The 25696-nt window shown below is 32.2% G+C and overlaps 1 protein-coding gene across 1 annotated transcript in view; it reads left to right on the top strand.

Moving 5' to 3' along the window:
* The window catches only part of LOC115128019 (broad substrate specificity ATP-binding cassette transporter ABCG2-like), a 69706-nt gene that overhangs the window by 41945 nt on the left and 2065 nt on the right, over positions 1–25696 (top strand). The window contains exons 11-16 of the mRNA XM_065025182.1: positions 3254–3336; positions 18070–18159; positions 18709–18833; positions 20253–20407; positions 23615–23784; positions 23933–25696. The exon at positions 23933–25696 is cut by the window's right edge and continues 2065 nt beyond it. Coding sequence (XP_064881254.1) covers positions 3254–3336; positions 18070–18159; positions 18709–18833; positions 20253–20407; positions 23615–23784; positions 23933–24080 — 771 coding nt within the window. The 3' untranslated portion in view covers positions 24081–25696. The remainder of the gene's footprint in view (positions 1–3253; positions 3337–18069; positions 18160–18708; positions 18834–20252; positions 20408–23614; positions 23785–23932) is intronic.

Genomic DNA, 25696 nt, shown 5'->3' on the forward strand with positions numbered 1-25696 from the left:
CTGGGCAATACAGACTTTCAGCTCCCTCCAAAGATTTTCTATTGGGTTCAGGTCTGGAGACTGGCTAGGCCACTCCAGGACCTAAGATCCTTCTTACGGAGCCACTCCTTAGTTGCCCTGGCTGTGTGTTTCGGGTCGTTGTCATGCTGGAAGACCCAGCCACGACCCATTTTCAATGCTCTTACTGAAGGAAGAAGGTTGTTGGCCAAGATCTTGCGATACATGGCCCCATCCCATCCTCCCCTCAATACGGTGCAGTCGTCCTGTCCCCTTTGCAGAAAAGCATCCCCGAAGAATGATGTTTCCACCTCCATGCTTCACGGTTGGGATGGAGTTCTTGGGGTTGTACTCATCCTTCTTCTTCCTCTAAACACGGCGAGTGGAGTTTAGACCAAAAAGCTCTATTTTTGTCTCATCAGACCCCATAACCTTCTCCCATTCCTCCCCTGGATCATCCAGATGGTCATTGGCAAACTTCAGATGGGCCTGGACATGCGCTGGCTTGAGCAGGGGGACCTTGCGTGCGCTGCAGGATTTTAATCCAATAAAAATGAACAGTAAACATTACACATACAGAAGTTTCAAAACAATAAAGACATTACAAATGTCATATTACGTATATATACATTGTTGCAACAATGTACAAAGGGTACACAAGGGAAAATAAGCATAAATATTGGTTGTATTTACAATGGTGTTTGTTCTTCACTGGTTGCCCTTTTCTTGTGGCAACAGGTCACACATCTTGCTGCTGTGATGGCACACTGTGGAATTTCACCCAGTAGATATGAGAGTTTATCCAAAATGGGTTTGTTTTCTAATGTTTTGTGTGTCTGTATAATCTGAGGGAATATGTGTCTCTAATATGGTCATATATTGGACAGGAGGTTAGGAAGTGCAGCTCAGTTTCCACCTCATTTTGTGGGCAGTGTGCACATAGCCTGTCTTCTCTTGAGAGCCATGTCTGCATCCGGCGGCCTTTCTCAATAGCAAGGCTATGCTCACTGAGTCTGTACATAGTCAAAGATTTCCTTAAGTTTTGGTCAGTCACAGTGGTCAGGTATTCTGCCGCTGTGTACTCTCTGTTTAGGGCCAAATAGCATTCTAGTTTGCTCTGTTTTTTGTTAATTACTTGACATATTGGAAATAATTATATTTTTGTTTTCTCATGATTTGATCTATCTCTCTCTCTATCTATTCCAGATTGGAGTGACTGTATTCTTACTGCTTACTTACTTACCTACCTACCCACTCACCAACCCACTTACCTACCTACCTACCCACTTACCTACCCACCTACCCACTTACCTACCTACCCACTTACCTACCTACCCACTTACCTACCTAACCACCACCCTACCTACCTACCCACTTACTTACCTACCCACCTACCCACTTACCTACCTACCCACCTCTACTTACCCACCCACCCACCCACCCTTACCCACCCCTGCCCACCTTACCCACCCACCCACCTCATACCCACCCACCTGCCTGCCCACCCACCCACCTACCTACCTGCCCACCCACCTACCTACCCACCTACCTACCTACCCACCTGCCCACCCTGCCCACCTACCTACCCCCACCCCACTACCCACCTGCCTGCCCACCCACCTTACCCACCTGCCTACCCACCCACCCACCTACCCAACTACCCACCCACTTACCTACCTACCCACCTACTTACCCACCCACCTACCTACCCACTTACCTACCCACCCACTTACCTACCTACCCACCTACTTACCCACCTACCCACATACATATCACCCACCTACCCACCCACCTGCCCACCCCTACCTGCCCACCTACCCACCCACCTGCCTGCCCACCTGCCTGCCCACCCATCCACCTGCCCACCTGCACACCCACCTGCACCTGCACCCACCCACTGCCTGCCCACCCACCCACCTGCCCACTGCCTGCCTACCTACCCACCCTGCCACCCCTGCCTGCCACCCACCCACCCACCTCACCCACCCACCCATCCACCCACCCACCTGCCACCCACCCACCCACCCACCCACCTGCACCCACCCACCCTGCCCACCCACCCACCCTGCCCACCCACCCACCTGCCCACCCACCCACCCACCCACCTACCCACCCACCCCACCCACCCACCCTCCTGCCCCACCCACCCACCCACCTGCCTGCCCCACCCACCCACCCACCTACCTACCCACCCACCCACCCACCCACCTGCCCATCTACCCACCCACCCACCCACCCACCCACCCACCTGCCCACCCACCCACCCACCCACCCACCCACCCACCACCTACCCACCCACCCACCCACCTGCCTGCCCACCCACCCACCCACACCCACCTACCCACCCACCCACCCACCTGCTACCCACCCACCCACCCACCCACCTACCCACCTGCTTTGTACCCACCCACCCACCCACCCACCCACTATATATTTGCCTCCACCCACCCACTTACCCACCTTTCTACCCACCTGCCTGCCTAACCACCCACCTATAACTGCCCACCTGCCTATAACCACCTGCCTGACCCACCCACCCACCCACTGCCTGCCCACCCACCCACCTACCCACTTACCCACCTGCCCACTAACCTACCTGCCTGCCACATTACCCACCTGCACCCACCATACCCACCCACCCACCTACCTACCCACCCACCCACCCACCCACCATATAAACCACCCACCCACCCACCCACCCACCCATCCACCCACCCACCTGCCCACCTGCCTGCCCACCTATAACATATAACACCTGCCCACCCACCCACCCTGCCCCACCTACCCACCCACCCACCTGCCTCACCTGCCCACCTACCTGCCCACCTGCCCACCCACCCCGCCCACCCACCCACTGCCTGCCTACCTAACCTACCTATAGCACCCACCCACCTGCCACCCACCTACCCACCCACCTACCTACCTACCCACCTACCCACCTACCACCCACCTACCTACCCACCCACCTGCCCATCTACCTACCCACCTACCCACCCACCTACCTACCCACCTACCTGCCCACCTGCCTACCTACCCACCCACCTACCCACCCACCCACCTACCATATAAACATATACATATAACACCCACCTGCCATACCCACCATATACCCACCTACCCACTTACCTACCTACCTACCTACCTACCCACTTACCTACCTACCCACCCACCTACCTACCTACCTATCTACCCACTTACCTACCTACCCACCCACCTACCTACCTAACTACCTAACTATCTAATCTCTCTCATCCAGATTGGGGTGACTGTGTTCCTGGCCCTCATCGTTGGGGCCATATTCTTCGGAGTGAAGAATGACCAGAGTGGCTTACAGAACAGGTCTGTGTGTTCGTATGCATTTAATGTGTGTGTGTGTGTGTGTGTGTGTTTAATATAATGTATTACAAGTTTTTTTCAATCGCTAACTAACAATGCTAACTAACAATGCTAACTAACAATGCTAACTAACAATGCTAATTGCATTGGTCAAAACTGAAGTCACATCGGAGAAACTCTTCACACAGTCAGTGAAACAGAAGTGTATGTGGACCAAACTTTGTATCGTTTTTCATTGCTTTCACAAAAAAATGCATTCAATGACCACATACTTCTCAAAATCCATGAACTCTTTTCTCGTTCATACTCCACTATATATTTGCAGCACATTTTCAAATGCTAACAACCCTGTTTCCAAAACTGTTAAAAACACATTCATAACAGAACGATGGTAAATGTCGTGCATTTCTACAGTAACCATAGAAACATATAGACACATTCAAAACAGAATGATGGTAAAATCATATAAACATATACATATAACATATAACATATAACATATAACATATAACATATAACATATAAACATATACATATAACATATAAACATATAACATATAAACATATAACATATAAACATATAACATATAAACATATACATATAACATATAACATATAACATATAAACATATACATATAACATATAACATATAACATATAACATATAACATATAAACATATAACATATAAACATATACATATAACATATAACATATAACATATAAACATATACATATAACATATAACATATAACATATAAACATATACATATAACATATAACATATAAACATAAACATATAACATATAAACATATACATATAACATATAACATATAACATATAACATATAACATATAAACATATACATATAACATATAAACATATAACATATAAACATATAACATATAACATATAAACATATACATATAACATATAACATATAACATATAACATATAACATATAAACATATACATATAACATATAACATATAACATATAAACATATAACATATAAACATATAACATATAACATATAAACATATACATATAACATATAACATATAACATATAAACATATACATATAACATATAACATATAAACATATAACATATAACATTAAACATATAACATATAAACATATAACATATAACATATAACATATAACATATAAACATATACATATAACATATAACATATAACATATAAACATATAAACATATAACATATAAACATATAACATATAACATATAACATATAACATATAAACATATAACATATAAACATATAACATATAAACATATAAACATATAACATATAACATATAAACATATACATATAACATATAACATATAAACATATAACATATAACATTAAACATATAACATATAAACATATAACATATAACATATAAACATATACATATAACATATAACATATAAACATATAACATATAACATATAACATATACATATAACATATAAACATATACATATAACATATAACATATAAACATATAACATATAACATATACATATAACATATAAACATATACATAAACATATAAACATATACATATAACATATAAACATATAACATATAACATATAACATATAACATATACATATAACATATAAACATATAACATATAAACATATAACATATAAACATATAACATATAACATATAACATATAACATATAACATATACATATAACATATAAACATATACATATAACATATAAACATATAACATATAACATATAACATATAAACATATACATATAACATATAACATATAAACATATACATATAACATATAAACATATACATATAACATATAAACATATAAACATATACATATAACATATAACATATAAACATATACATATAACATATAAACATATAATATAAACATATAACATATAAACATATAAACATATAAACATATAACATATAAACATATAACACATATAACATATAACATATAACATATAAACATATAATATATAAACATATAAACATATAAACATATAAACATATACATATAAACATATATAAAATATAACATATAAATATATAAACATATAAACATATAATAACATATAAACATATAAATATATAAACATATAACATATAACATATAAACATATAAACATATAAACATATACATATAACATATAAACATATAAATATATACATATAATATAACATATAAACATATAAACATATAACATATAAACATATAAACATATAAACATATAACATATAACATATAAACATATACATATAACATATAAACATATATATAATAACATATAAATATAAACATATAAACATATAATACATATAACATATAAACATATAACATATAACATATAAACATATAATATAATATATAACATATAAACATATAAACATATAACATATAACATATAACATATAAACATATAAACATATAAACATATAACATATAAATATATAAACATATAACATATAAACATATAACATATAAACATATAAACATATAACATATAAACATATAACATATAACATATAAACATATAACATATAACATATAAACATATAAACATATAACATATATAAACATATAAACATATAAACATATAATATAAACATATAACATATAACATATAAACATATAACATATAACATATAACATATAACATATAACATATAACATATATAAACATATAACATATAACATATAACATATAACATATAACATATAAACATATAACATATAACATATAAACATATAAATATATAACATATACATATAAACATATAAACATATAACATATAACATATAAACATATACATATAACATATAACATATATAAACATATAATATATAATAACATATAAACATATACATATAACATATAAACATATACATATAACATATAAACATATACATATAACATATAAACATATAACATATAACATATAAACATATAAACATATAACATATAACATATAAACATATAACATATAACATATAACATATAAACATATAAACAACATAAACATATAAACATATAACATATAACATATAAACATATAATATAACATATAACATATAACATATAAACATATAAACATATAAACATATACATATAACATATAAACATATAACATATACATATAACATATAAACATATAAACATATAACATATAACATATAAACATATAACATATAACATATAAACATATACATATAACATATATATAAACATATAAATATAACATATAAACATATAAACATATAAACATATACATATAACATATAAACATATAACATATAACATATAAACATATAACATATAACATATAACATATAACATATAAACATATAACATATAAACATATAACATATAAACATATATAACATATAAACATATAACATATAACATATAACATATAACATATAAACATATAACATATAAACATATAATATAAACATAAACATATAACATATAAACATATAACATATAACATATAAACATATAAACATATAACATATAAACATATAACATATAAACATATAACATATAACATATAAACATATACATATAACATATAAACATATAACATATAACATATAAACATATACATAAACATATAAACATATAACATATAAACATATAAACATATAACATATAACATATAACATATAAACATATAACATATAACATATAAACATATAATATAAACATATAACATATACATATAACATATAAAACATATAATATAACATATAAACATATAACATATAAACATATAACATATAACATATAACATATAAACATATAACATATAAACATATAACATATAACATATAACATATAACATATAACATATAACATATAACATATAACATATAACATATAAACATATAACATATAACACATATAAACATATAACATATAAACATATAAACATATACATATAAACATATAACATATAACATATAAACATATAACATATAAACATATAAATATATAACATATAACATATAACATATACATATAAAACATATAACATATAACATATAACATATACATATAACATATAAACATATACATATAACATATAAACATATAACATATAACATATAACATATAACATATAACATATACATATAAACATATAACATATAAACATATAACATATAACATATAACATATAACATATACATATAACATATAACATATAACATATAACATATAAACATATAACATATAACATATAACATATATATAACATATAACATATACATATAACATATAACATATAACATATAAACATATAACATATAACATATAACATATAACATATAACATATAAATAAACATATAAACATATAACATATAATATAACATATAACATATAACATATAACATATAAACATATACATATAACATATAAACATATAACATATAAACATATAACATATACATATAACATATAACATATAAACATATAACATATACATATAACATATAACATATAAACATATACATATAACATATAACATATACATATAACATATAACATATAACATATAAACATATAACATATAACATATAAACATATAACATATATAACATATAACATATAAACATATAATATATAACATATAACATATAAACATATAACATATAAACATATATAAAACATATAAACATAACATATAAACATATAACATATAAACATATACATATAACATATAACATATAACATATAACATATAACATATAAACATATAAACATATACATATAACATATAACATATAACATATAAACATATACATATAACATATAACATATAAACATATACATATAACATATAACATATAACATATAAACATATACATATAACATATAACATATACATATAACATATAACATATAACATATAAACATATAACATATAACATATAAACATATAACATATAAACATATAACATATAAACATATACATATAACATATAACATATACATATAACATATAACATATAACATATAACATATAAACATATAACATATAAACATATACATATAACATATAACATATAACATATAACATATAAACATATACATATAACATATAAACATATACATATAACATATAAACATATACATATAACATATAAACATATACATATAACATATAAACATATACATATAACATATAACATATAACATATAACATATAAACATATACATATAACATATAAACATATACATATAACATATAAACATATACATATAACATATAAACATATACATATAACATATAAACATATACATATAACATATAAACATATACATATAACATATAACATATAACATATAAACATATAAACATATACATATAACATATAACATATAACATATAACATATAACATATAACATATAACATATAAACATATAACATATAACATATAACATATAACATATAACATATACATATAACATATAACATATAACATATACATATAACATATAACATATAACATATAACATATAAACATATAACATATAACATATAACATATAACATATAACATATAAACATATACATATAACATATAAACATATAACATATAAACATATAACATATACATATAACATATAACATATAAACATATAACATATACATATAACATATAACATATAAACATATACATATAACATATAACATATACATATAACATATAACATATAACATATAAACATATAACATATAACATATAAACATATACATATAACATATAACATATACATATAACATATAACATATAACATATAAACATATAACATATAACATATAAACATATAACATATAAACATATAACATATAAACATATACATATAACATATAACATATACATATAACATATAACATATAACATATAAACATATAAACATATACATATAACATATAACATATAACATATAAACATATACATATAACATATAACATATAAACATATACATATAACATATAACATATAACATATAAACATATACATATAACATATAACATATACATATAACATATAACATATAACATATAAACATATAACATATAACATATAAACATATAACATATAACATATAAACATATACATATAACATATAAACATATACATATAACATATAAACATATACATATAACATATAAACATATACATATAACATATAACATATAAACATATACATATAACATATAAACATATAACATATAACATATAACATATACATATAACATATAAACATATAACATATAACATATAAACATATAAACATATAACATATACATATAAACATATACATATAACATATAACATATAAACATATACATATAACATATAACATATAACATATAAACATATACATATAACATATAACATATAAACATATACATATAACATATAAACATATAACATATAACATATAACATATACATATAACATATAAACATATAACATATAACATATAAACATATAAACATATAACATATACATATAAACATATACATATAACATATAACATATAAACATATACATATAACATATAACATATAAACATATACATATAACATATAAACATATACATATAACATATAAACATATACATATAACATATAAACATATACATATAACATATAAACATATAACATATAACATATAAACATATAAACATATAACATATAACATATAAACATATACATATAACATATAACATATAACATATAAACATATAAACATATAAACATATACATATAACATATAACATATAACATATAAACATATAAACATATAAACATATACATATAACATATAAACATATAACATATACATATAACATATAAACATATAAACATATAACATATAACATATAAACATATACATATAACATATAAACATATACATATAACATATAACATATAAACATATAACATATAACATATACATATAACATATAAACATATACATAAACATATAAACATATACATATAACATATAAACATATAACATATAACATATAACATATAACATATACATATAACATATAAACATATAACATATAAACATATAACATATAACATATAACATATAACATATAACATATACATATAACATATAACATATAACATATAACATATAACATATAAACATATAACATATAACATATAACATATAAACATATAACATATAACATATAAACATATACATATAACATATAACATATACATATAACATATAAACATATACATAAACATATAAACATATAACATATAAACATATAACATATAACATATAACATATAACATATAACATATAAACATATAACATATAACATATAACATATAACATATAACATATACATATAACATATAACATATAACATATAAACATATACATATAACATATAACATATACATATAACATATAAACATATAACATATAAACATATAACATATAACATATAACATATAACATATAACATATACATATAACATATAACATATAACATATAACATATAACATATAACATATAAACATATAACATATAACATATAACATATACATATAAACATATACATATAACATATAAACATATAACATATAAACATATAACATATAACATATACATATAACATATAACATATAACATATAACATATACATAAACATATAAACATATACATATAACATATAAACATATAACATATAACATATAACATATAACATATACATATAACATATAAACATATAACATATAAACATATAACATATAACATATAACATATAACATATACATATAACATATAACATATAACATATAACATATAACATATAAACATATAACATATAACATATAACATATAACATATAACATATACATATAACATATAACATATAACATATACATATAACATATAACATATAACATATAACATATAACATATAAACATATAACATATAACATATAACATATAACATATAACATATAAACATATACATATAACATATAAACATATAACATATAAACATATAACATATACATATAACATATAACATATAAACATATAACATATACATATAACATATAAACATATAAACATATACATATAACATATAACATATACATATAACATATAACATATAAATATATAAACATATAACATATAACATATAAACATATACATATAACATATAACATATACATATAACATATAACATATAACATATAAAACATATAACATATAACATATAAACATATAACATATAAAACATATAACATATAAACATATACATATAACATATAACATATACATATAACATATAACATATAACATATAAACATATAAACATATACATATAACATATAACATATAACATATAAACATATACATATAACATATAACATATAAACATATACATATAACATATAACATATAACATATAAACATATACATATAACATATAACATATACATATAACATATAACATATAACATATAAACATATAACATATAACATATAAACATATAACATATAAACATATAACATATAAACATATACATATAACATATAACATATAATATAACATATAACATATAACATATAACATATAAACATATAACATATAAACATATACATATAACATATAACATATATAACATATAACATATAAACATATACATATAACATATAAACATATACATATAACATATAAACATATACATATAACATATAAACATATACATATAACATATAAACATATACATATAACATATAACATATAACATATAACATATAAACATATACATATAACATATAAACATATACATATAACATATAAACATATACATATAACATATAAACATATACATATAACATATAAACATATACATATAACATATAAACATATAAATATATAACATATAACATATAACATATAAACATATAAACATATACATATAACATATAACATATAACATATAACATATAACATATAAACATATAACATATAACATATAACATATAACATATAACATATACATATAACATATAACATATAACATATACATATAACATATAACATATAACATATAACATATAAACATATAACATATAACATATAACATATAACATATAACATATAAACATATACATATAACATATAAACATATAACATATAAACATATAACATATACATATAACATATAACATATAAACATATAACATATACATATAACATATAACATATAAACATATACATATAACATATAACATATACATATAACATATAACATATAACATATAAACATATAACATATAACATATAAACATATACATATAAACATATAAATATACATATAACATATAACATATAACATATAAACATATAACATATAACATATAAACATATAACATATAAACATATAACATATAAACATATACATATAACATATAACATATACATATAACATATAACATATAACATATAAACATATAAACATATACATATAACATATAACATATAACATATAAACATATACATATAACATATAACATATATAAATATACATATAACATATAACATATAAACATATAAACATATACATATAACATATAACATATACATATAACATATAACATATAAACATATAAACATATAACATATAACATATAAACATATAACATATAAACATATAAACATATACATATAACATATATAAACATATACATATAACATATAAACATATACATATAACATATAAACATATACATATAACATATAAACATATAAACATATAACATATAACATATAACATATAACATATAAACATATACATATAACATATAAACATATACATATAACATATAAACATATACATATAACATATAAACATATACATATAACATATAAACATATACATATAACATATAAACATATACATATAACATATAAACAATACATATAACATATAACATATAAACATATAAACATATAAACATATACATATAACATATAAATATATAACATATAAACATATAACATATAACATATAACATATAAACATATAAACATATAACATATAACATATAACATATAAACATATAAACATATAACATATAACATATAACATATAACATATACATATAACATATAACATATACATATAACATATAATATAACATATAAACATATATAAACATATAACATATAACATATAAACATATAAACATATAAACATATAACATATAAACATATACATATAACATATAACATATAAATATATACATATAACATATAACATATAACATATAAACATATAAACATATACATATAACATATAACATATAACATATAAACATATAACATATAAACATATAACATATAAACATATACATATAACATATAACATATAACATATAAACATAAACATATAACATATAACATATACATATAACATATAACATATAACATATAAACATATAACATATAACATATAAACATATAACATATAACATATAAACATATAACATATAAACATATAACATATAACATATACATATAACATATAACATATAACATATAACATATAAACATATAACATATAAACATATACATATAACATATAACATATAACATATAACATATAAACATATAAACATATAAACATATAACATATAACATATAACATATAACATATAAACATATAAACATATAAACATATAACATATAAACATATACATATAACATATAACATATAACATATAACATATAAACATATAAACATATAAACATATAACATATAACATATAACATATAAACATATAAACATATACATATAACATATAACATATAACATATAACATATAAACATATAAACATATAAACATATAACATATAAACATATACATATAACATATAACATATAACATATAACATATAAACATATACATATAACATATAACATATAACATATAACATATAAACATATACATATAACATATAACATATAACATATAAACATATACATATAACATATAACATATAACATATAACATATAACATATAAACATATAAACATATAAACATATAACATATAAACATATACATATAACATATAACATATAACATATAACATATAAACATATAAACATATAAACATATAACATATAACATATAACATATAACATATAAACATATAAACATATACATATAACATATAACATATAACATATAACATATAAACATATAAACATATAAACATATAACATATAAACATATACATATAACATATAACATATAACATATAACATATAACATATAAACATATAAACATATAACATATAAACATATACATATAACATATACATATAACATATAACATATAACATATACATATAACATATACACATATAAACATATACATATAACATATAAACATATACATATAACATATAACATATACATATAACATATACACATATAAACATATACATATAACATATAACATATAACATATAACATATAAACATATACATATAACATATAACATATACATATAACATATAACATATAAACATATACATATAACATATAACATATACATATAACATATACATATAACATATACATATAACATATAACATATAAACATATAAACATATAAACATATACATATAACATATAACATATAAACATATAAACATATAAACATATACATATAACATATACATATAACATATAACATATAACATATAAACATATAAACATATAAACATATACATATAACATATAACATATACATATAACATATAACATATAAACATATACATATAACATATAACATATACATATAACATATACATATACATATAACATATAACATATAAACATATAAACATATAAACATATACATATACATATAACATATAACATATAACATATAACATATAACATATAACATATACATATAACATATAACATATAAACATATACATATAACATATAACATATAAACATATAACATATAACATATAACATATAACATATAACATATAACATATAAACATATACATATAACATATAAACATATACATATAACATATAACATATAACATATAACATATAAACATATAACATATAACATATAACATATAAACATATACATATAACATATAAACATATACATATAACATATAACATATAAACATATAACATATAAACATATACATATAACATATAACATATACATATAAACATATACATATAACATATAACATATACATATAACATATAACATATACATATAACATATACATATAACATATAACATATAAACATATAACATATAACATATAACATATAACATATAAACATATAACATATAACATATAACATATAAACATATAACATATACACATATACATATAACATATAACATATACACATATACATATAACATATAACATATAAACATATAACATATAACATATAAACATATACATATAACATATAACATATAAACATATACATATAACATATAAACATATACATATAACATATAACATATAACATATACATATAACATATACATATAACATATAACATATAACATATAACATATAAACATATAACATATAAACATATAACATATAAACATATAACATATAAACATATAACATATAACATATAAACATATAACATATAAACATATACATATAACATATAACATATAAACATATAACATATAAACATATACATATAACATATAACATATACATATAACATATAACATATAACATATAACATATAACATATAAACATATAACATATAAACATATAACATATAAACATATAACATATAACATATAAACATATAGAAAATCATTTCTACAGTAACCAGATAGAAACATATAGAACATCTCAGCAGAATATTTAATCATTTCAAACAAGCCATTTCAGCTGAAAGCCTACCCAAGTTTTTATGTATTTATTTATACATTTATCTAACCTTTATTTAACCAGGTAGGCCAGTTGAGAACACCTTTATTTAACCAGGTAGGCCAGTTGAGAACACCTTTATTTAACCAGGTAGGCTAGTTGAGAACACCTTTATTTAACCAGGTAGGCCAGTTGAGAACACCTTTATTTAACCAGGTAGGCCAGTTGAGAACACCTTTATTTAACCAGGTAGGCCAGTTGAGAACACCTTTATTTAACCAGGTAGGCCAGTTGAGAACACCTTTATTTAACCAGGTAGGCTAGTTGAGAACACCTTTATTTAACCAGGTAGGCCAGTTGAGAACACCTTTATTTAACCAGGTAGGCCAGTTGAGAACACCTTTATTTAACCAGGTAGGCTAGTTGAGAACACCTTTATTTAACCAGGTAGGCCAGTTGAGAACACCTTTATTTAACCAGGTAGGCTAGTTGAGAACACCTTTATTTAACCAGGTAGGCCAGTTGAGAACACCTTTATTTAACCAGGTAGGCCAGTTGAGAACACCTTTATTTAACCAGGTAGGCCAGTTGAGAACACCTTTATTTAACCAGGTAGGCCAGTTGAGAACAAGTTCTCATTTACAACTGCGACCTGGTCAAGATAAAGCAAAGCAGTTTGACACATACAACAACACAGAGTTACACATGGAATAAAACAACAGTCAATAAGACAATAGAAAAATCTGTATACAGTGTGCAAATGAGATTAGGGAGGAAAGGCAATAAATAGGCCATAGTAGCGAAGTGTCCTGTTTTTAGTCTCGTTACCAAACAGACAGAAGACGTCGGCTTCGAAATGATTTCGTTTTGGAAACGTGGATCAAGGAAAACAGGTTGTTGGGGAAAGAAGAGTGGCAGGGTTGGATTAGACATTCCAGGAGATACTTCCCAAGATGCATCGCCAGAGAAGACGAGATGTTGAGGAGGACTTGTGGCCAAATGCAGGAGAGAGAGAGAACTAGAACCCTCACAGTACTGTACAGTCTGAGTGTTATATTATACATGTTGATGAGAACTAGAACCCTCACAGTACTGTACAGTATGAGTGATTATACATGTTGATGAGAACTAGAACCCTCACAGTACTGTACAGTATGAGTGATTATACATGTTGATGAGAACTAGAACCCTCACAGTACTGTACAGTATGAGTGATTATACTATACATGTTGATGAGAACTAGAACCCTCACATTACTGTACAGTATGAGTGATTATACTATACTATATGTTATATACTACACACTATACTATACAACGCTCTAACCACTAGGCTACCTGCCATCCTAACAGGAATCATATGGGTGGTCCTGAGAGGAATCATATGGGTGGTCCTGAGAGGAATCATATGGGTGGTCCTGAGAGGAATCATATGGGTGGTCCTAACAGGAATCATATGGGTGGTCCTGAGAGGAATCATTTGAGTGGTCCTGAGAGGAATCATATGGGTGGTCCTGAGAGGAATCATATGGGTGGTCCTGAGAGGAATCATATGGGTGGTCCTGAGAGGAATCATATGGGTGGTCCTGAGAGGAATCATATGGGTGGTCCTGAGAAGAATCTAATTTACGTGTATGTGATCCATGTGTGTGTGTGTGTGTGTTGAACGTGTGTGTGTGTGTGTGTATGTGTGTGTGTGTGTATGTGTGTGTGTGTGTGTGTGTGTGTTGTTGTCTCTACCAGGATGGGTGCTCTATTCTTCATCACCACCAATCAGTGTTTCAGTTCCGTGTCTTCTGCTGAACTCTTCATCACCGAGAGAAAACTGTTCATGTGAGTAACACACACACACACACACACACACACACACACACACACACACACACACACACACACACACACACACACACACACACACACATACACACACACACACACACACACACACACACACACACACACACACACCATGTAAGCATCTCCAGTCATGAATACATTAATGGTTACTACAGAGTATCAGTTTATCATCTATTTGTCTCTCTCTCTCTCTCTCTCTCTCATCTCTCCCTTTCCCTCTCTGTCTCTCTCTCTCCCATCTCTCCCTTTCTCTCTCTCTCTCTCTCTCTCTCTCTCTCTCTCTCTCTCCCTCTCCCTTTCCCTCTCTGTCTCTCTCTCCCATCTCTCCTTCCCTCTCTCTCTCTCTCTCTCTGCTCTCTCTCTCTCTCTCTCTCTCTCTCTCTCTCTCTCTCTCTCTGTCTCTCTCTCTGTCTCTCTCTCTCTCTCTCTCTCTGTCTCCCTCTGTCTCTCTCTCTGTCTCTCTCTCTCTCTCTCTCTCTCTCTCTCTCTCTCCCATCTCTCCCATCTCTCTCTCTCTCTCCCTAGTCATGAGTACATCAGTGGTTACTACAGAGTATCAGTCTACTTCCTGTGTAAGTTACTCAGTGACATCATCACCTTAAGGACACTTCCTGCCATCGTCTTCAGCTGTGTGGCTTACTTCATGATTGGTGGGTAGACCCTACACCCACGTAGACACAGTGAACCCTAACCCATGATTGCTGGGTAGACCCTACACCCACGTAGACACAGTGAACCCTAACCCATGATTGCTGGGTAGACCCTACACCCACGTAGACACAGTGAACCCTAACCCATGATTGCTGGGTAGACCCTACACCCACGTAGACACAGTGAACCCTAACCCATGATTGCTGGGTAAACCCTACACCCACGTAGGCACAGTGAACCCTAACCCATGATCGCTGGGTAGACCCTTCACACACACAAACACACCAATGAACGAACACACACACACACACACACATCATTAGTCAGTGTCATGTCACATCTTTTCTAGTATAATATTTCTATGTTCTCTGTCTTGTCAGGTTTTAAGATACAACCGTTCATGATCTAGTATTAGATTTCTATGTTGTGTTCTAGTGTGGTATTTCTATGTACTGATTTACTATTATATTTCTGTGTTCTGATCTAGCATTGTATTTCTGTGTTCTGATCTAGCATTGTATTTCTATGTCCTAATCTCGTGTTAAATTTCAGTTCTCGTCTAGTATTATGTTTCTCTGTTCTGATCATTTATTATATTTATCTGTGTTCTGCTCTAGTCTTATATTTCTATGTTCTGCTCTAGTCTTGTATTTCTATGTTGTAATCTAGTATTACACTTCTCTGTTCCGATCTAGTATTATGTTTCTCTGTTCTGATCATTTATTATATTTATCTGTTATTTTTCAGTTCTCATCTAGTGTTATATTTCTATGTTCTGCTCTAGTCTTATATTTCTATGTTGTAATCTAGTATTACACTTCTCTGTTCCGATCTAGTATTATGTTTCTCTGTTCTGATCATTTATTATATTTATCTGTTATTTTTCAGTTCTCATCTAGTGTTATATTTCTATGTTCTGCTCTAGTCTTATATTTCTATGTTGTAATCTAGTATTACACTTCTCTGTTCCGATCTAGTATTATATTTATATGGTCTGATCTAGTATATTTCTGTTCTGATCTAGTGTAATATTAATATGGTCTGATATGGTATATTTCTGTTCTGATCTGGTATTATATTACTCTGGTCTGATCTAGTATATTTCTGTTCTGATCTGGTATTATATTACTCTGTTCTGATCTAGCATAATATTTATATGTTATGATCTAGTATATTCCTGTTCTCATCTAGTGTTATATTTCTATGTTCGGATCTAGTATATTTCTGTTCTGATCTAGTGTAATATTAATATGGTCTGATCTAGTATATTTCTGTTCTCATCTAGTGTTATATTTCTATGTTCTGATCTAGTATATTTCTGTTCTGATCTAGTATATTTCTGATCTAGTATAATATTAATATGGTCTGATCTAGTATATTTCTGTTCTGATCTAGTATGACATTTCTATATTCTCCAGGGTTTAAAGCTACAGTGGAGGCCTTCTTCCTGTTCATGTTGACCGTAGCTCTGGTAGCCTATACAGCTACTGCCATGACCATGGCTATATCAGCTGACCAGAGTGTTGTGGCGATCGCCAACATCTTCATGACCATAGCCTTCGTCTTCATGATGGTGAGAGAGACAGAGAGACAGTTTTGGCAATGTTTGCATGTGTTTCCCATGCCAATGAAGCCCCTTTGAACTGAATTGAGACACACACACACACACACACACACACACAGACACAGACACAGACACACACACACACACACACACACACACACACACACACACACACACACACACACACACACACACACACACACACACACACACACACACACACACACACACACACAGACACAGACACAGACACACACACATACACACACACACACACACACACACACACACACACACACACACACACACACACACACACAGACACACACACAAACACACACACACACACACACACACACACACACACACACAACACACACACACACACAACACACAACACACACACACACACACACACACACACACACACACACACACACACACACACACACACACACACACACACACACACACACACACACACACACACACACACAGACACACACACACACACACACACACACACACACACACACACAACACACACACACACACACACACACACACACACACACACACACACACACACACACACACACACACACACACACAACACACACACACACACACACACACACACACACACACACACACACACACACAGACACACACACACACACACACACACACACACACAGACACACACACACACACACACACACACACACACACACACACACACACACACACACACACACACACACACACACACACACACACACACACACACACACACACACACACAGACACACACACACAGACACACACACACACAGACACACACACACACTAATATGAGATTATTATGAACATCAAACATAATGTTGCTCTCCTCTTCCTCTTCTCTCCCCTCCTCTTCTCTCCCCTCCTCTTCCTCTTCCTCCTCTTCTCTCCTCTCCTCCTCTTCTCTCCCCTCCTCTCCCTCCTCTTCTCTCCCTCCTCTTCTGCCCCCTCTCCTCTTCCTCCTCTCCCCTTCCTCCTCTTCTCTCCCCTCCCCTTCCTCCTCTTCTGCCCCCCACTCCCCTCCCCTTCCTCCTCTCTCTCTCCCTCCTCTCCCTCCTCTTCTGCCCCCCACTCCCCTCCCCTTCCTCCTCTTCTCTTCCCCTCCTCTCCCTCCTCTTCTGCCCCCCACTCCCCTCCCCTTCCTCCTCTTCTCTCCCCTCCCCTTCCTCCTCTTCTGCCCCCCACTCCCCTCCCCTTCCTCCTCTTCTCTCTCCCCTCCTCTCCCTCCTCTTCTGCCCCCACTCCCTCCCCTTCCTCCTCTTCTCTCCCCTCCTCTCCCTCCTCTTCTGCCCCCACTCCGCTCCCCTTCCTCCTCTTCTCTCCCCTCCTCTCCCTCCTCTTCTGCCCCCACTCCCCTCCCCTTCCTCCTCTTTCTCTCCCCTCCCTTCCTCCTCTTCTGCCCCCCACTCCCCTCCCCTTCCTCCTCTTCTCTCCCTCCTCTCCTGCCCCCACTCCCCTCCCCTTCCTCCTCTTCTCTCTCCCCTCCTCTCCCTCCTCTTCTGCCCCCACTCCCCTCCCCTTCCTCCTCTTCTCTCCCCTCCTCTCCCTCCTCTTCTGCCCCCCACTCCCCTCCCCTTCCTCCTCTTCTCTCCCCTCCTCTCCCTCCTCTTCTGCCCCCACTCCCCTCCCCTTCCTCCTCTTCTCTCCCCCTCCTCTCCCTCCTCTTCTCTCCCCTCCTCTCCCTCCTCTTCTGCCCCCACCCCCTCCCCTTCCTCCTCTTCTCTCCCCTCCCTTCCTCCTCTTCTCTCCCCTCCTCTCCCTCCTCTTCTGCCCCCCACTCCCCTCCCCTTCCTCCTCTTCTCTCTCCCCTCCTCTCCCTCCTCTTCTGCCCCCACTCCCTCCCCTTCCTCATCTTCTCTCCCCTCCTCTCCCTCCTCTTCTGCCCCCCACTCCCTCCCTTCCTCCTCTTCTCTCCCCTCCTCTCCCTCCTCTTCTGCCCCCCACTCCCCTCCTCTTCTCTCCCTCCTCTTCTGCCCCCACTCCCCTCCCCTCCTCTCGCTTTCCTTCCTAACCTCTCCCCTTCCTCATCTTCTCTCCCCTCCCTCCTCTCCCTCCTCTTCTCTCCCTCCTCTTCTCTCTCCCCTCCTCTCCCTCCTCTTCTGCCCCCCACTCCCCTCCCCTCCTCTCGCTTTCCTTCCTAACCTCTCCCCTTCCTCCTCTTCTCTCCCCTCCTCTCCCTCCTCTTCTGCCCCCACTCCCCTCCCCTCCTCTCGCTTTCCTTCCTAACCTCTCCCTTCCTCCTCTTCTCTCCCCCTCCTCTCCCTCCTCTTCTCTCCCTCCTCTTCTCTCCCCTCCTCTTCTCTCCCACTCCCCTCTCCCCACACCTCCCACTCCCCTCCCCTCCCCTCCTCTCGCTTTCCTTCCTAACCTCTCCCTTCCTCCTCTTCTCTCCCCTCCTCTCCCTCCTCTTCTGCCCCCACTCCCCTCCCCTCCTCTCGCTTTCCTTCCTAACCTCTCCCCTTCCTCCTCTTCTCTCCCCTCCTCTCCCTCCTCTTCTCTCCCTCCTCTTCTCTCCCCTCCTCTTCTCTCCCACTCCCCTCTCCCCACACCTCCCACTCCCTCCCTTCCTCCTCTTCTCTCCCCTCCTCTCCTCCCACCCCTCCTCTTCTCTCCCCTTCTCCTCCCTCCTCTTCCCACTTCTCTCCCCTCCCTCCCCTCCCTCTTCTCTCCCCTCCCCTCCACTTCTCTCCACTCCCCTCCTCTCCTCCCACCCTCCTCTTCTCGCCCCTCCCCTCCCCGCCTCTCCCCTCCCCTCCTCTCCTCTCCTCCCACCCCTCCTCTTCTCTCCCCTCCCCTCCCCTCCCATCCTCTCCTCTCCTCCCACCCTCCTCTTCTCTCCCCTCCCCTCCCCTCCTCTCCTCTCCTCCCACCCCTCCTCTTCTCTCCCCCTCCTCCTCTCCTCTCCTCTCCTCTCCTCTCCTCTCCTCTCCTCTCCTCTCCTCTCCTCTCCCCTCCACTCCCCTCCCCTCCTCCTCCTCTCCTCTCCTCTCCTCTCCTCTCCTCTCCTCCCACCCCTCCTCTTCTCTCCCCTCCCCTCCTCTTTCTCTCCCCTCCCCTCCTCTTTCACTCCCCTCCTCTCCTCTCCCCTCCCCTCCCCTCCTCTCCTCTCCTCCTCTTTCCCTCCCATCCTCTTTCCCTCCCCTCCCCTATCAGATCTTCTCAGGCCTGTTGGTGAACCTGCCCAGTATTGTTGAGTGGCTAGCCTGGTTCCAGTACCTCAGCATCCCTCGGTACGGACTAACAGCTCTCCAAATTAATGAGTTTGTAGGTCTCCAGTTCTGTGGAGACATTCCCCTCAACAGCACCTTGCCCCCTGGTATGACGTAAGTGATAATATCTCACTATGCCTATTTAAATGTTCCATTGATGTCAGGAAAGTTATTTTACAAGGGAAATCTGTCTCTCAGTGAGATTCTCCATAATTGAGGTGTTTTGTTTCTGAGGTAGGAACCTTTTCTCTCCTGTGTCCAGATGCACGGGGGAAGACTTTATGAAGAACCAGGGGATCGACTACACCACGTGGGGGCTGTGGCAGAATCACGTTGCCCTGGCGATCATGACCGTAATCTTCCTGGCGATCGCGTACTTCAAACTACGCTTCACTAAGAAGTTCACATAGAGGTCAGGGGTCACGGGTTAAGCCTATTGTACACCTTCCCGTTCCTTGCCGTCCCCTTGGTCCGCTCAACGAAATGCTGCAATATCCAACTTCCACTTCTGTCCGCATGGGACTCTGAAATGTCAGCATGGGACTCTGAAATGTCAGCATGGGACTCTGAAATGTCAGCATGGGACTCTGAAATGTCAGCATGGACTCTGAAATGTCAGCATGGACTCTGAAATGTCAGCATGGACTCTGAAATGTCAGCATGGACTCTGAAATGTCAGCATGGACTCTGAAATGTCAGCATGGACTCTGAAATGTCAGCATCCGAAGGACATTTTTTAACGCAGATGCGGACGGGAGCAGATGTTTCGATTGAAGCGGAAGTTGAAATTAGGTTATTTAGAGGTCAGGGGCAATGTTCCTTTTAATTGTTTTTTGGGGTACTGAGCAAATTTCAGGTTTAGTGAGAGGAAACTTGAAAGTTGTGAGTATTCTGTGCAACTTCTGAGCGCACGTTTCCACCGAGGCTGTACCCTCAGTTTTAGACAGTAGCCAACAGGCTGAACCCTTACAGTTTTAGACAGTAGCCAACAGGCTGAACCCTTACAGTTTTAGACAGTAGCCAACAGGCTGAACCCTTACAGTTTTAGACAGTAGCCAACAGGCTGAACCCTTACAGTTTTAGACAGTAGCCAATAGGCTGAACCCAGTAGCCAACAGGCTGAACCCTTACAGTTTTAGACAGTAGCCAATAGGCTGAACCCAGTAGCCAACAGGCTGAACCCTTACAGTTTTAGACAGTAGCCAACAGGCTGAACCCTTGCAGTTTAGACAGTAGCCAACAGGCTGAACCCTTACAGTTTTAGACAGTAGCCAACAGGCTGAACCCTTACAGTTTTAGACAGTAGCCAACAGGCTGAACCCTTACAGTTTTAGACAGTAGCCAACAGGCTGAACCCTTACAGTTTTAGACAGTAGCCAATAGGCTGAACCCAGTAGCCAACAGGCTGAACCCTTACAGTTTTAGACAGTAGCCAATAGGCTGTAGTGTACCCTTACAGTTTTAGACAGTAGCCAACAGGCTGTAGTGTACCCTTACAGTTTTAGACAGTAGCCAACAGGCTGAACCCTTACAGTTTTAGACAGTAGCCAACAGGCTGAACCCTTACAGTTTTAGACAGTAGCCAACAGGCTGAACCCTTACAGTTTTAGACAGTAGCCAATAGGCTGAACCCAGTAGCCAATAGGCTGAACCCTTACAGTTTTAGACAGTAGCCAACAGGCTGAAACCTTACAGTTTTAGACAGTAGCCAACAGGCTGAACCCTTACAGTTTAGACAGTAGCCAACAGGCTGAACCCTTACAGTTTAGACAGTAGCCAACAGGCTGAACCCTTACAGTTTTAGACAGTAGCCAATAGGCTGAACCCTTACAGTTTAGACAGTAGCCAACAGGCTGAACCCTTACAGTTTTAGACAGTAGCCAATAGGCTGAACCCTTACAGTTTTAGACAGTAGCCAACAGGCTGAACCCTTACAGTTTTAGACAGTAGCCAATAGGCTGAACCCTTACAGTTTAGACAGTAGCCAACAGGCTGAACCCTTCCAGTTTTAGACAGTAGCCAACAG

This window comes from Oncorhynchus nerka, linkage group LG12, assembly GCF_034236695.1.
Source record: "Oncorhynchus nerka isolate Pitt River linkage group LG12, Oner_Uvic_2.0, whole genome shotgun sequence".
In the NCBI taxonomy this organism is placed as follows: Eukaryota; Metazoa; Chordata; class Actinopteri; order Salmoniformes; family Salmonidae; genus Oncorhynchus; species Oncorhynchus nerka.